The sequence below is a fragment of the Cupressus sempervirens genome, chromosome 4 (assembly GCF_028749045.1).
Source record: "Cupressus sempervirens isolate cs-2001-9-10 chromosome 4, ASM2874904v1, whole genome shotgun sequence".
NCBI classification, from domain to species: Eukaryota; Viridiplantae; Streptophyta; class Pinopsida; order Cupressales; family Cupressaceae; genus Cupressus; species Cupressus sempervirens.
In genome coordinates this window covers 766792244-766805516 of record NC_143121.1, presented here as the reverse complement: position 1 = coordinate 766805516, position 13273 = coordinate 766792244, and the positions used below count along the sequence as shown (strand labels likewise).

Sequence of the window (13273 nt, the reverse complement as noted above, 5' to 3'; positions counted from 1 at the left end):
TTCTCGCGTGCAGAGTAGGTTTTCTACATGTCTTTGTGTGCCTTTGGAAATTAGATGTCGATTTTGTGTGATGAAACCTTTGAGTTAGTATACTTTTAAGATTCTTGGACTTATAGAGATTTGTGCTTTGTGAATTGATATCCTGTTTGGGACTTGAGATTATCTCCTGAGCACGGTGGGAGTGGACCACTTAGGTTCCACGCAGTCGGGTGGTAGTGTATTTTCACTCTTATCATTTGAGATCTGTCCGAGATACCGTGGCTGGAGTATCCTTGGTTGGTATTTAGTCTTCATTATCTTCTTGGAGCATTATGATAGATAATATACCTTATGATGGATGTATTTACTGGTATGTTTCTTATATTGATGGTTTGTTTTACTTTGGATATGTTAGTTGATGATTTATTATGCTTTATTTTGCATGTTAGTAGGATGTTTTAGGAGTGACATTCCTTCTATGTTAATACCGATGATCTCTTCGGTGCTTTGGAATGTTACGCACGGAGGGATGACTAGGATCCACAATGGTCTAATGATGCTATTTACGGTTGGGAGGAACCGTGCACTTAGTTATTTATGTTTGTGATATATGATTATCTTTTGTGATAGATGATTATATCTTTTGTGATGATGTATCATGTATGATATATGATTTCATTTATGTTATTGCATCATGGATTAATATTAGATGATGATGATGTAATTTATTTACTTGAATGTTTATTCTTTTAAGTTTTTCATACCCTGTGATATGTACATTGGATAATTGAGCTAAACTAAAATATAATTACAAAAGGACACTTATATATTGTTTAAGTACATTGGATGTATCATTGTTATTTCATAAAGATGGGATGTTAGATGAATAGTTAATTTAGATGTGATACAACATTAAGGGATCTTTAAAGAATGTAGCCTATTATGTATATATATTATATTTATTTTCATTTGAATTGCTGCTATTGCTTCCGCGAATGTTATGAATGGTTTTATCTTTCATGTTTAAAAAAAAAAAAAAATTGTTTGGCAAACTTAGTAAAATTCTTTAGGTCCCTTGGTGGGGCATTACATTTGGTATTAAAGTCTGAGTTTCAACATTGGGAGCTCTGGGTATATTGGAATGCTACTAGTTATCAACTAGTTGAATAAAATAAAAACTTAAAACTATCATGTGTATCTTTTTCAAACTGAAAACTTGAAACTAGGTGAACTAAAACAAAACTTAAAACTGTTACTTGCATATTTTTTTTATATTTTAACACTTAGCTTTCAAAACTAAAAATTTTATTAAAAATCTAAACAAAGGCAAAACTAAAAATTGAAAACTTATTCTAGTTACAAAACATGTATCTTTTATCTAAGTTTCAAGGTAGTATACCTTTGTTTATCTTTGCAAGCATTAAGTTGCTCTTGTTTAGAATGAATTAAGGGATCTATTTTAGTAGTTGTTAAAAGAATGAATTATGGATTGATATAATTTTTGGTTTACCATTAAACCAGAATCATATTGCTCTAAGGGTGTTGTAATATCTTCAGTGGAAACATGTTTCCCTACAGAGGGAAAGGGTTCAATGGGACCCACATAGTGAGTATCTTAGTTTATCAATCTTGTAGGCTTCCAAGAGTAACCCTTATCCCAGAGGGGGTGGATGTAGTGCCTGCCCCTAGTTCACATTTTGTTATTGTTGTTGGACTCTTTTAGAGCTAGTTTTATGTTATTGGTTAGCAACATTCTTTTGAGATTATTAGATATTGTGCTATGGATTCAGTTTATTATGTGATGAGATTACTTAGACTTTACATTTCAAGTATGCATGATGACTATTTTCAGTGTATTCAGTTATTAATGATGATTAGTAAGATGATTTATTATTATATGTGTTTTCTTATGGATACTTACCCCATACTTGCATGTGTATGGTGTGCGTGTTTTCTTTGTGTGTTTGCTTTTGTATGGTGTGTTTGATGTGGTTAAGGAAGGGAGTCGTAGTCAGCTGCTAGTCGGGATCTACACGGTGCACAACTTCCCGCCATTGCCTGTTTAGTTTAGTATATATTGTGCTTGTACATGCATAGTTTTTATGTAGGTTGCAGGTATAAGGTATCAACTTCTCTGAATTGTCAGGATGAGTGTACCCTATCACATTATCTCAATGATAAGAGAGGGGAGATAAATTCTCAAGTCCAAATCTCAACCCTTTAAGCCATTTGTTCTAATTGAAAACTTAGGAAAAGTATCTAAGTTGAGTACCCTTTGAATGTGTCAGATGATGTAATTCGTGATATAAACTCCTTGGTTTGATTTGTATGTATTTTGGTTATGATGGGTTTTTCATATTTTTACCTTTGTGAGTCTTGGGAGTATTTTCTATTAATTAAGCCTAATTAAAAGATTTAATTAATGGTTTAATTAAATAAAAAATTAATATGATATTTTAATATTTATTTTACTTAATTAATTGAAAAATTAATTAAATAAAATAATTAAATTGGAAGATAAAAGTTATAATATTAAATTTGGAATGTGACAATATTTATTTTAATAATAATATATTTGGAGCTCATTTTTAAATAAATGACTAAATAATAATATTATTAAAGCTAATAAATATTTTAGCAATAAAGTTTTGGAAAATAAAATTTAAAAGTGAAAAATATATTTTAAATTATTAAAAGATTCTAAATCTCATATGATTAAAATATAAATATATTAAGATTGAAAAGTGGAGATATTAATGTTAGTGCATAAATAAATTAAATTGGAAAGAGTAAAATAAATTGGAGTTATAAGCTTGCATGGGAATTAACATGAAATCAACACGAGGGTTAGTGCATCAATTAAGCACAAGGTGTCTACAATTCTATGACTCATCAAAAAGGTTGCAAAAGACCCATGCTTAGTTGGTGACACCTTTCAGTGGTTTGAAGAAGCATTCCAAAAGTTTCTTGAGAGCTTTTGATATTCAGGTATTCATAAAAGCTTAAATGAAAAGCTTAATGAAAGTTACAAGCTTAATAGAAGCCACGAGCTACAAGCTAAAATAGAAGCTTCAAAGCTTACATGCATGTGAGAAGATTCATATGCTCATATATTTTTTACTTGCTTCTATGCTCTTTCTAGCACTTCTAATCACTTGGAGGATTCGATCGGCTTGGATTCTTGGAAGAATTGTGAATGATGGAGAAGGAAGGGATTTTCTATGGACTTTTGAGGCATGGCAAATTAGCATCAGTGTCTAGGTGCACTCGTGATATTCTCATATTCCTTTTGCACTTTTTCTCTTCCTGTCTTCATCATATCTGTTTTATGTGTCTGAATACTCTCTGTAATTGAATCTACTATTTGTATGAGAAAAAAATAATAGAAAAATCTTAGTTTCAAATGAGAAAGAAATTAGATTTTAATCGATTTTGGGTTCCAATTTATATTAAATTAGAAAGACCAGATTTGAAATTAAAATAGAAATTTTATGATGAAAATTCGAATGATTAGATGTAATCTGTCTATCAATTATATTTTTAGATGCATATGAACAAACCCTTTTATGGTTAAATTTAGAGAACAATTACTTTTTTAAGAAAAAAATTTTAATTCATCACAAATTGCCCTATCGTTGCCCTTTAGATAGACCCGAACTCAGTCATTCATAACCTTTTATTGGGATCAAATTTATTTGATCGCTCTGGTCAAAATTGGCGCAACTTGGCCCTCTCCAACATATTTAAATTTTAGTCCGATCCAACAGTTCATTAGGGAGATATGGCCGTCGTACTGAGACTGTTTTATTCAAGACAGATATTTCTCCATTTTTCATAACCAAGAGTTCTTTATGCTTAAACTTCACAAAAATAATATATCAAAGCATGGAATGAATTAAAGATATTATTGTAATCTTCCCTTATTAGAATCTTATTAATATGCATTAGTTTTATATGGTTTATTATTTAATCTAATTAAATCAAATTTAATTAAGATTAGTTCATAGTAGAAGAAGTGTAATTAATTATTAGTCAATCTAAGTAAATGGATTTTTAAATCAAAAAAAATTAAAAGAAAAGAGATTTTAATATAGTTTATATAATGGACTTTTTATAATGTATATTAAATACTATTTAATATATATTAAATAATTTAAAAATGGTAATTTTATATTACGTTTTTAAATGAGGAGACTTTAATGATGTTGGATTTAATTGACAAGGGTCAAAATCATTGTTATAACATTTAATAAACTAGTTATAATCTGAATTGTTAAAATGTTATAATTATTGATATACCTTAATGGTATTAAGAGTTAACTAATGAAGCTTATGTAAAGTTCTCTAGATCGATTAATAATAGTTTTGATGAGTTTATTATTTATTAATGTTTGTTGGGTCTAACAGACTATTAATACATAATAGTATAAATAGTTTAAATAGTTATCAATTAATACGATCAGAGTTAATCTAGAAGAGATTAGTTAATGATTGAAGTACTGTAAAATATATTAATTAAATTGAATTGGTTAATAATTTGAAGGAGTATCAATTAATTAAATCAACGTACATAGGGGAAACTTATTTGAGATAATAATACTTGGTATTGGGGATTTATTATAACTTGTTATTATGAAAATATAAATGGGAACTTTGTTGAAGAGTGATGGATTTGGTTAGTATAGAATTATTAATAAGATTTTTAATATAGTTTTTTATTAATTATTAACAAGATTATTATTATTGAATTCTTAATATGATCATTTGAGTATTGAATTATAGTTGACTTTCAACTTATAGAATTCTAGTTGGTTATTAGTCAACTGATATTAATTGGAACGTTGCTATGTTTATGCAATTATTAATTAAATCAATTAATGAGAGTTAATTAGATTTAATTGATATAATTCTTTTAACGAGATTGTAGATTATATATATCGAAGTTGATAAGTCTTATAACTTGAATTATGACTTTAGATATTATATGGTTGTCAATGATGATAACGATTAAATTAAAAGAATCAAACTTTAATAATACTTAATTAAGTTTCTAATTAAAAACTAATAATATGTAATAGGTCATGGATGGTGTACTTATGTTAATGGATTGAGATAAATAAAGTTATCTTCTTCTTATTCGAAGATTGATAATTGGTTCTTTTATAAATGAATAATGGTCCTTTGATTATGTTGAAATGTAGAAGTAACATTAAGGAAGAGTTATCCAATTAGTACTATGGATCTTAGCAAATAAAGCAAATGATTTAATAAGTAAATATTTATCCTTAGGTTATTCTTAGAATGTAATTCTTAATAATGGAAGGATAATGCTATCGGGGAACAAATGGGTTGACTTGTAGGTCAAATAATGATAAATCCTATACACTTGAAGTATAGTTGCAAACAGAAAATTGGAAACCTCTACACTTGATTCAACTATGTAATATAGGAAAACCAAAATATGTGTTTGCATCATGTATTCTATATGCTTCTTGTTTTGGGTTTTTGGGTTGACTAGTGTTGACCAGTCTTAGATTGTTACCAGAGGCTCGGGGGTTATGAGATATGATGGCATGTTGATCTTATTTGGTCTCGATCTTTATAAGCCCAACCATGGTAATGTGATTGTATGCTCTATGAAATATTTGTATTTACTGATTGTTATTTTTCATCAGTCTTCATGTGTGAAGTTGAGAGGTATGTGTACGAGACACTTGAGCTAATTATTTTTGAGTCATCGATCAATTATCCTTGGATTATTTTCTAGTCGCAATGATGAGACTGAAATATGAATTTATTTCTTGATAATGTCATGTTGTGACATGTTTGACTCAACCATTTTGGATTCTTCGATCAGTATGATTTTGAGATATTCTTGGTTGCTTCTTGAGAACCATTTATCTTGAGATATATTTTGGTTATTGAGAACTAATTGATACTTATGATTATCAGTGATGCCTTTAGTTGCCAATAGAGAACTGTTGTGGTCATATTTTTTTATGGATGCTTTTCGGATGCTCATGGAGATTTGATGATTCTTATCTTGGAGATTTGCTGATTTTTATTGTGGTTATTTGATGCTTTTATCATGGATATTTGATGATTCTTTTCATGGATTATCTTTTGGATTTTCTTTACAGTCGCTTGTACAGGACTGTGGTGATTTATGATTCCATGAGCTTAGGATAGGTAATCTACTTGTAGTGTCGGAAAGTGGCTTGCAATGGGGTCTGGGGCCCTAGGTGGCTACCAGGGTAACTCATTGTAAATTTTGTTAATAAGTGATAACATTTACACACTAAATGAGGATTAAATGAACCTAAAAAGATAATTGTTTTGATGTTCTCGCCCATGCCTTGAGTGCTTGTACAAGCTAGGATGGGAGTAGTGAGAATGCATGGTTGCGACCATGCATTCTGTAGTATGCCTCGTCAGTATGAGAGGATAGTAGTGGCCGCATGAGATCAGTATGGACCCGTGGAGTTTAGCTAACTACCAGGGTAACTTGTATGTGATAATTGCGATGACACTTTCCCGCTTGCAGAGTAGGTTTCTTACATGTCTTTATGTGCCTCTGGGAATTAGATGTCGATTTTGTGTGATGGAACCTTTGAATTAGTATACTTTTAGGATTTCTGGACTTATAGAGATTTGTGCTTTGTGAATTGATATCCTATTTGGGACTTGAGATTATCTCCTCAGCAAGGTGGGAGTGGACCACTTAGGTTCCACGCGGTCGGGTGGTAGTGTATTTTCACACTTATCATTTGAGATCCGTCTGAGACATCGTGACTGGAGTATCCTTGGTTGGTATTTAGTCTTCATTATATTCTTGGAGCATTATGATATATAATATACCTTATGATGGATGTATTTACTGGTATGTTTCTTATATTGATGGTTTGTTTTACTTTGGATATGTTAGTTGATGATTTATTATGCTTTATTTTGCATGTTAGTAGGATGTTTTACGAGTGACATTCCTTCTATGTTAATACCGATGATCTCTTCGGTGCTTTGGAATGTTACGCACGGAGGGATGACTAGGATCCACAATGGTCTAATGATGCTATTTACGGTTGGGAGGAACCGTGCACTTAGTTATTTATGTTTGTGATATATGGTTATCTTTTGTGATGGATGTTTATATCTTTTGTGATGATGTATCATGTATGATATGTGATTTCATTTATGTTATTGCATCATGGATTAATATTAGATGATGATGATGTAATTTATTTACTTAGATGTTTATTCTTTTAAGTTTTTCATACCCTATGATATGTACATTGGATGATTGAGCTAAACTAAAATATAATTACAAAAGGACACTTGTCTATTGTTTAAGTACATTGGATGTATCATTGTTATTTCATAAAGATGGGATGTTAGATGAATAGTTAATTTAGATGTGATACAACGTTAAGGGATCTTTAAAGAATGTAGCATGTTATGTATATATGTTTTGTTTATTTTCATTTCAATTGTTGTTATTGCTTCCGCAAATGTTATGAATGGTTTTATCTTTCATGTTTTAAAAAAAAAAATTTATTTGACAAACTTAGTAAAATTCTTTGGATCCCTTAGCGGGGCATTACAACAAGCTTCAAGAAAACTTTGACATCTATTCAACACCTCTCTTGTCACATTTCCATTTTATCAAATTTTATCTTCATTTCTTTGATCACCTCTCAATTTCCCTTCTTCTTTACCTCCTCTTTCTACCCATTATCTTCATCTTTATGTTGCATCTCCTTATTTTTCCCTTGGAGCATTCTGCATTTCAAATTCAACATTTTGATGGATTGAAATTTCCATTTACCCAATATAAGCAAGGATAGGAAAATTTCTTTTATAATCTGTAAAACATGATGACCAGGGTCAATGGCCAAATTATTCCTCTGTAAGCTTGACATTGAACTCCTCCTCATCAACCACTTGTAGCATTGGAATCCTCACATTTTTGTTCTATTTTTCCTCTCAGAAAGACTTGTCCGTTTTTTCATTTTATTTTAGTCCATGAGACATGCCTTCAGTCTCCATATCTTTATTATCTTTCAAAGGGATGAATAAGTCATGCTCAGCTGACTCATCATAGTCAACAAGCCTAATGGCCTCTCTTGTCTCCTAATCATCAACAATTTGCTAGGGTCTAAATTTCTTTTTTCTTTGATCACAATAGGAGATGAGCCTTTAGCTTGAACTTCCTTTTCTTTTAATCCATCAAAAGAACTCATCTCATTTTGAACTACAGATAGAGAGGGAGGAGTAGAAAAATATTACCACCCCCAAACAATCTTTCCACTTATTCATAATTTTCAACTTCCTCTAATTTTTGAATAAAGATTATTTTCCAAAATAAAATGTAGTACTAACATAAATTATGAGTTGAAAAGGGCATGACAAGCAAGGGCCAAGCTAGGGTTTCTTGTGGTGAAGGGGCTAGTGATGGTGGTAGTGACGAATATGATGATGCCAAGCTAGATGAATGGACGGTACTTCTCAAAACTATGCCACCTTGGTGTTGTCATAGTATGGGAGTAGTTTTTCTAGACTTAGGGACCATGCTTCTTTCTTTTGGGGGACTTTTCAACCAATGAGATGCTTGCTTCTCAGAGGTTTTTCTTTATGGAGAGAGGATCTCTGCTATTATTGGTGTCCCAACATTGGAATAGTAGGGGGTCTTTTTTGATGATGCCCTATTTGTTTTTTATGTGTGAAGCTAGATTTTTTCTCCTTCATGGTTTTACCAGTGGTGCCCTACTTCTAGAATTGCTAGATCAAGGGACTCTTTGATGGATTAGCAGGTGGTAGTGTTGGATCTATCCATTCTATTTATTTATTGAGATTTGGTGCTCTTTTAATGATTTTAATGGTGCATATTTCTTAGCTCCTTGAGTGGGTTCTATTATTTGTCCCTCTTAGTTTTCTAGCAGTTGTTGTTAGCTCTGAGGAGCCCTCTTCAGCTCCTTGCTTTTGGCTAAGTGCAAATTTATTTCTTGGGGTGGTTCCCAGTTGCAAAGTCATTCTCCTTTGTATTATCTAGAGGAATCTATGATGGCACCTGCATTACCCCCTGGAGTTTTCTATTAAGCTTAAATCTCACTTTGGGTTTCAAAGGAAACTTCAGATGGCTTTTTGCTTTGAGGGTTGGGTCCTATTATTGTTTATCTACCACACAACATTATTGAGGTGGAGATATCATCTATTTAGGTGGTGATATGTTATGTGGATGTGGTTGATATTGGGTGTGGAAATATTTCTCATAATGTCAATGTTTGGTTAGTGGAGCGGCCTCTCAAGAAGGCTTCTTTAGGGAGTCTCTTCCTCCACATTATCCCTATTGAGGCAAGATCCCTTTCATTTGAGTTGGAAGGGAGACATGGTAGATGGATTGTTCATGTTACTCTTCTATTGCTAATAAATATTCCTCCTAAGTGGGGGACTTGGAGTTTATTGGGTTCTTTCTTTATGCTTTTTCAGAAGTTTCCTTTGACTCCAATCAAGCTAGAGTTCATGCTTTTGATTTTGATGGTTGAGATAACCTATGTTGATGGGGTTTGTTGTGGGGCTGTTATTGTTGAGCAATCTCTCTACCCCAAAAATGGTTTTATGATCTTTGCTCCAACAACTTCTGTTGAGGTTGGTAGGTAGTATGTTGGGGGATGGAATATTTTTGGCATTACTGTTCGAAACTAGTGGTTGTGGTGGCTATGGACTTTTGGCCACAATGGTGCAAGAAGAATAAACCATCTTTGTCTACATATTATGGTGAAAGAAGAATGGGCTATCTATTGCATGCGATTGGTTACTAGGTCTTTTGAGGACGAGATTGTCTCCCTTTCTATTTTTTCCCTTACCGTAACAATAGTTGTTGTTTGTTTCAAAGGACTATTTTGGGGTCTTTGTTCTTGTTTTTGTTTAAAGAATATTGCTAGTATGAGGGATTGTCCCATGCTGATCCTTAGCAATGTGGACCATGGTTGGTGGATTTTCCACATTCAGACCTTTGTTTTTAACAGAGGTGGATTTTAGCTTAGATTCTTTGTATCTAGCTATTTGGCACTAGGTTCTGTTATTTCTAACATTATCTAGTACCTGTTGTGTGTACCATAGGTCAGCACCCTCTTACTTCTTTTTATATTCAAAAATATTAATTATGAATTGCGAAACGAAAGTGACTGTTTAAATATGGTAGGTCTATGCTACTCAATCCTATTTCATAGATGCCAATGAGACTTTATGCACATTAATACGAAAAGAATAAAATTTCATTGATATTAGATAACGATTAATACAAGTTGCGTCCGCACCAGGGGTTTGCAATTTGTGGAAACTTGAAGAAGTGCAATGAAAAAGAGAACCTAAAATTTATAGAAATAGAAGTTCTCGAACATGTGCCAATTAGTGGAGAGCCCATCAAACTGCTAGAGAGTTAAACGACAAGTATCATTGTTGCATGCTACCATTTTCTGTCGGTATCCATACATTTGTAGAGTCAGCAGTAAAGAAATTTAAGCACGTATTTCCTTGAAGAGCTTTACTCCAGAACTTCTGGTAGTATTCCTCATATGTAAACTTCCTATATTGTGCGGGGTTATCACTGCTGATTAACGTTGGAGCAGGAGCAATCACGGCATCGGGCGAGGGGCAGTAAAATGTCGGTATTGAGAACCGTGCTTCAGCTGCATTCACCACTGCCCGATGAATTGCACTTTTGTATATTCCGTTGCTCAATACCTGAAAAAATTTGTTAGACATTGAAAAAATCAGTTAGGTACTAAAACTAAAACCCTAATATACAACAAAATGGTCTCATTATGTGATGTAAGTAGTATACCTGTAACTGGTCTCCAATATTGATTACAAAGGCATTGGGCATGGGTTGCACTTCACACCATTGCCCATTCTTGAAGACTTGAAGGCCCGAAACATCACCTTGAAGAAGAATTGTGAGAGCATTGGGATCTGAATGAGCCGGTAAGCCAAATGTAAGCTCAGGATTAGGGCACCGTGGATAATAATTGATTGCCATATGTTGAGCCTGCCTTCCAAGAGCTTTCTCAACAAAATCTTGTTCAAGTCCAAGGCTCTCAGAAATGGCAGATAGCAAGCGTAAAACTAGAGCTCTTACCTCCGTGCAATATTTTCCAACAGTCTCCCTGCATGAACATACAAATTATGGTCATATTTGTTCACTTCTGAGACATGATATTAAAGGAATTGATGGAGAATTCTAATAAAAAGTACCTGTAAGAAGGGGGTTCTAATGGCCAGGTGTCTACAAATTTTTCTAAAGGATAACAATGGTGTCTCAAGAATTCTCTCCAATTGTAGACGTTCTCTTTCTCAATGTTAAAGCTTGTTGACAAGCGTATAACACTAGAAGGGTCTTCAGAATAGAACTTCTCTCTTTTCTCAATGGGCATACTGAAAAATTCTCTTGCAACTTCCAACATTTTGTTAATGACTTCCTCAGAGACACCATGATTAACAACCTGAACAAGTAGAAAAATGAGTGAGTTCAAATCAATAGAATTCTGATTGAAGAAAGTACTCGCTATATAACTACCATTTCAAAAGTGATGACTGAAAACATTACTGAAGCCATACACAACTTATAAAAAAAAAAGTGTTCATTACCAAATTACGATTGCTAAAAATCTGATGACAGATAATAGAATATAGAATCTATTCTGGGAAAAATTGATGAAAACACACACAATGAAATTTAGAAACAACAGCATGAAAATGGAGGAAACCAACAATTACAAACTCGAATTTCACCTGAAAAAAACCATCTTGCTGACAAGCAGTTTTAATTCTTTCGATGAGCAAATGCCTCTTGCGACCATCGAGAAGAGCTAAATCTAGTAATGGAATGTTCCCTAAAGAAGTTACTTGACTTAGTTGTGGCCTCTCTGTAGGAGGTCTGATATAATCCTTCGAAATTTGTAGACAAGGATTGATATCAGAAAACATGACAGATCCTTTGCAACAGCCTCTCTCGTTTCTCAATATCACCTCCCTTGCTAACATCTGCTTTGCCATATCTTTTCTATGGGCAATGCTTTTGTTAGATGTGTAATGTTTCACAGATTGTGATGTTTATATAGAGAAAACTTTAGAACAAGAAGACGGTGGATATTATATTTGTTTCACAAGTCTTTGCTTGGGTAACATTTATCTGATTTACCCCGTTTTCATAATATCTACCGACTAGCTAGAAAAGGAGAGTTGTAAAATTGTATCTACTACCACTGGTTTTGAGCGGCGTAGGAAGCAGTGATAAATAGTATTTTAAAATACCCAGTACAATGATTGTGTGGACTAAGATCTCTTGCTGACGTCAGCGATAACCTCGATAGTTTGTCGATGCATTAGCGTCAGGTCATGACGTAGAATGCCTGACGTCATGGAAGTAGGTAGACCAATGCAGTCTCTGTCACTTCTGCTTATATCGCAGTGTGAATCTTTCTTTTTATTTTTTAGCATTTTTAATATTTTTATTCGGCGGGAATTTATTATATACTAGTTGAGCTCATATATGATGTAAGAGTAATAGATGTTAGGGATTCACATTTTTCACAAGTCATGTATAAAGTTTTATTCAAATTCAAGGGAAAGAGGTAATCTTTCCAATTGTTTATTGCATTTTTCAAATTTCAAATTCTTACTTCTCCTTTGAGATTGTGTTCTATTATACTTGTGTTTATGTTGGACTTGGTTGTGAATCTTCTATTACTTAGTTGTGATTTTCTTTGATGTGTTATTTGTTATGTGGTAGTTGTGGTTGGGACTTGTGATTGTGGAGACCCTAAACTAGATGCTATCCGCTTAGGTCCCTCTCTGTTAGTTTTTCTATTGATATTGACGTGATACCCCTCCCTTGAGAAGCTGGTTGTTGTTTCTCCCCATCGATCCTTTAGTTATATTAATTGTAAATCCTATGTAGAATCACTAAGGAAAATCTTGCCACCTACTAGCTAATATAGTTGGGGATGTTGCTTGTACAAAAAAATGAAGGGTTATGTCAAGTTTATTCATCCCCTATACCTTTTCTATTTTTTGAATCCTTAGCAAAAAGAAGTGCATGCTAAAATGTGAGGATTATTTTTCTAGGAAAGCTTAACTTGTAGGTTTTCCTTATTTATTTATTTTGGCAAGGTGGGGGCTTATCTTCTTGATTTGCATGGTTGGACTCAAGATGTTTGGCTTCCTCTAGTTGAGGTTAAAATTGAGCTTTATCTATTTTCGAGAGGATTTTTTGTGTCATACTTTTATTTTGACCAAG

General features: G+C 32.9%; 1 protein-coding gene across 1 annotated transcript; it reads right to left on the bottom strand.

Moving 5' to 3' along the window:
* Positions 1-10228: 10228 nt before the first annotated feature.
* LOC149563629 (protein DMR6-LIKE OXYGENASE 2-like) lies at positions 10229-12057 on the bottom strand. Its single transcript, XM_089824043.1, has 4 exons — positions 11767-12057; positions 11230-11477; positions 10820-11141; positions 10229-10719 (listed from the first exon to the last, which is right to left on the bottom strand). The coding sequence occupies exons 1-4, from the start codon at positions 12028-12030 to the stop codon at positions 10429-10431; spliced, it is 1125 nt and encodes a 374-aa protein (XP_089680169.1). The 5' UTR covers positions 12031-12057; the 3' UTR covers positions 10229-10428.
* Positions 12058-13273: the final 1216 nt, after the last annotated feature.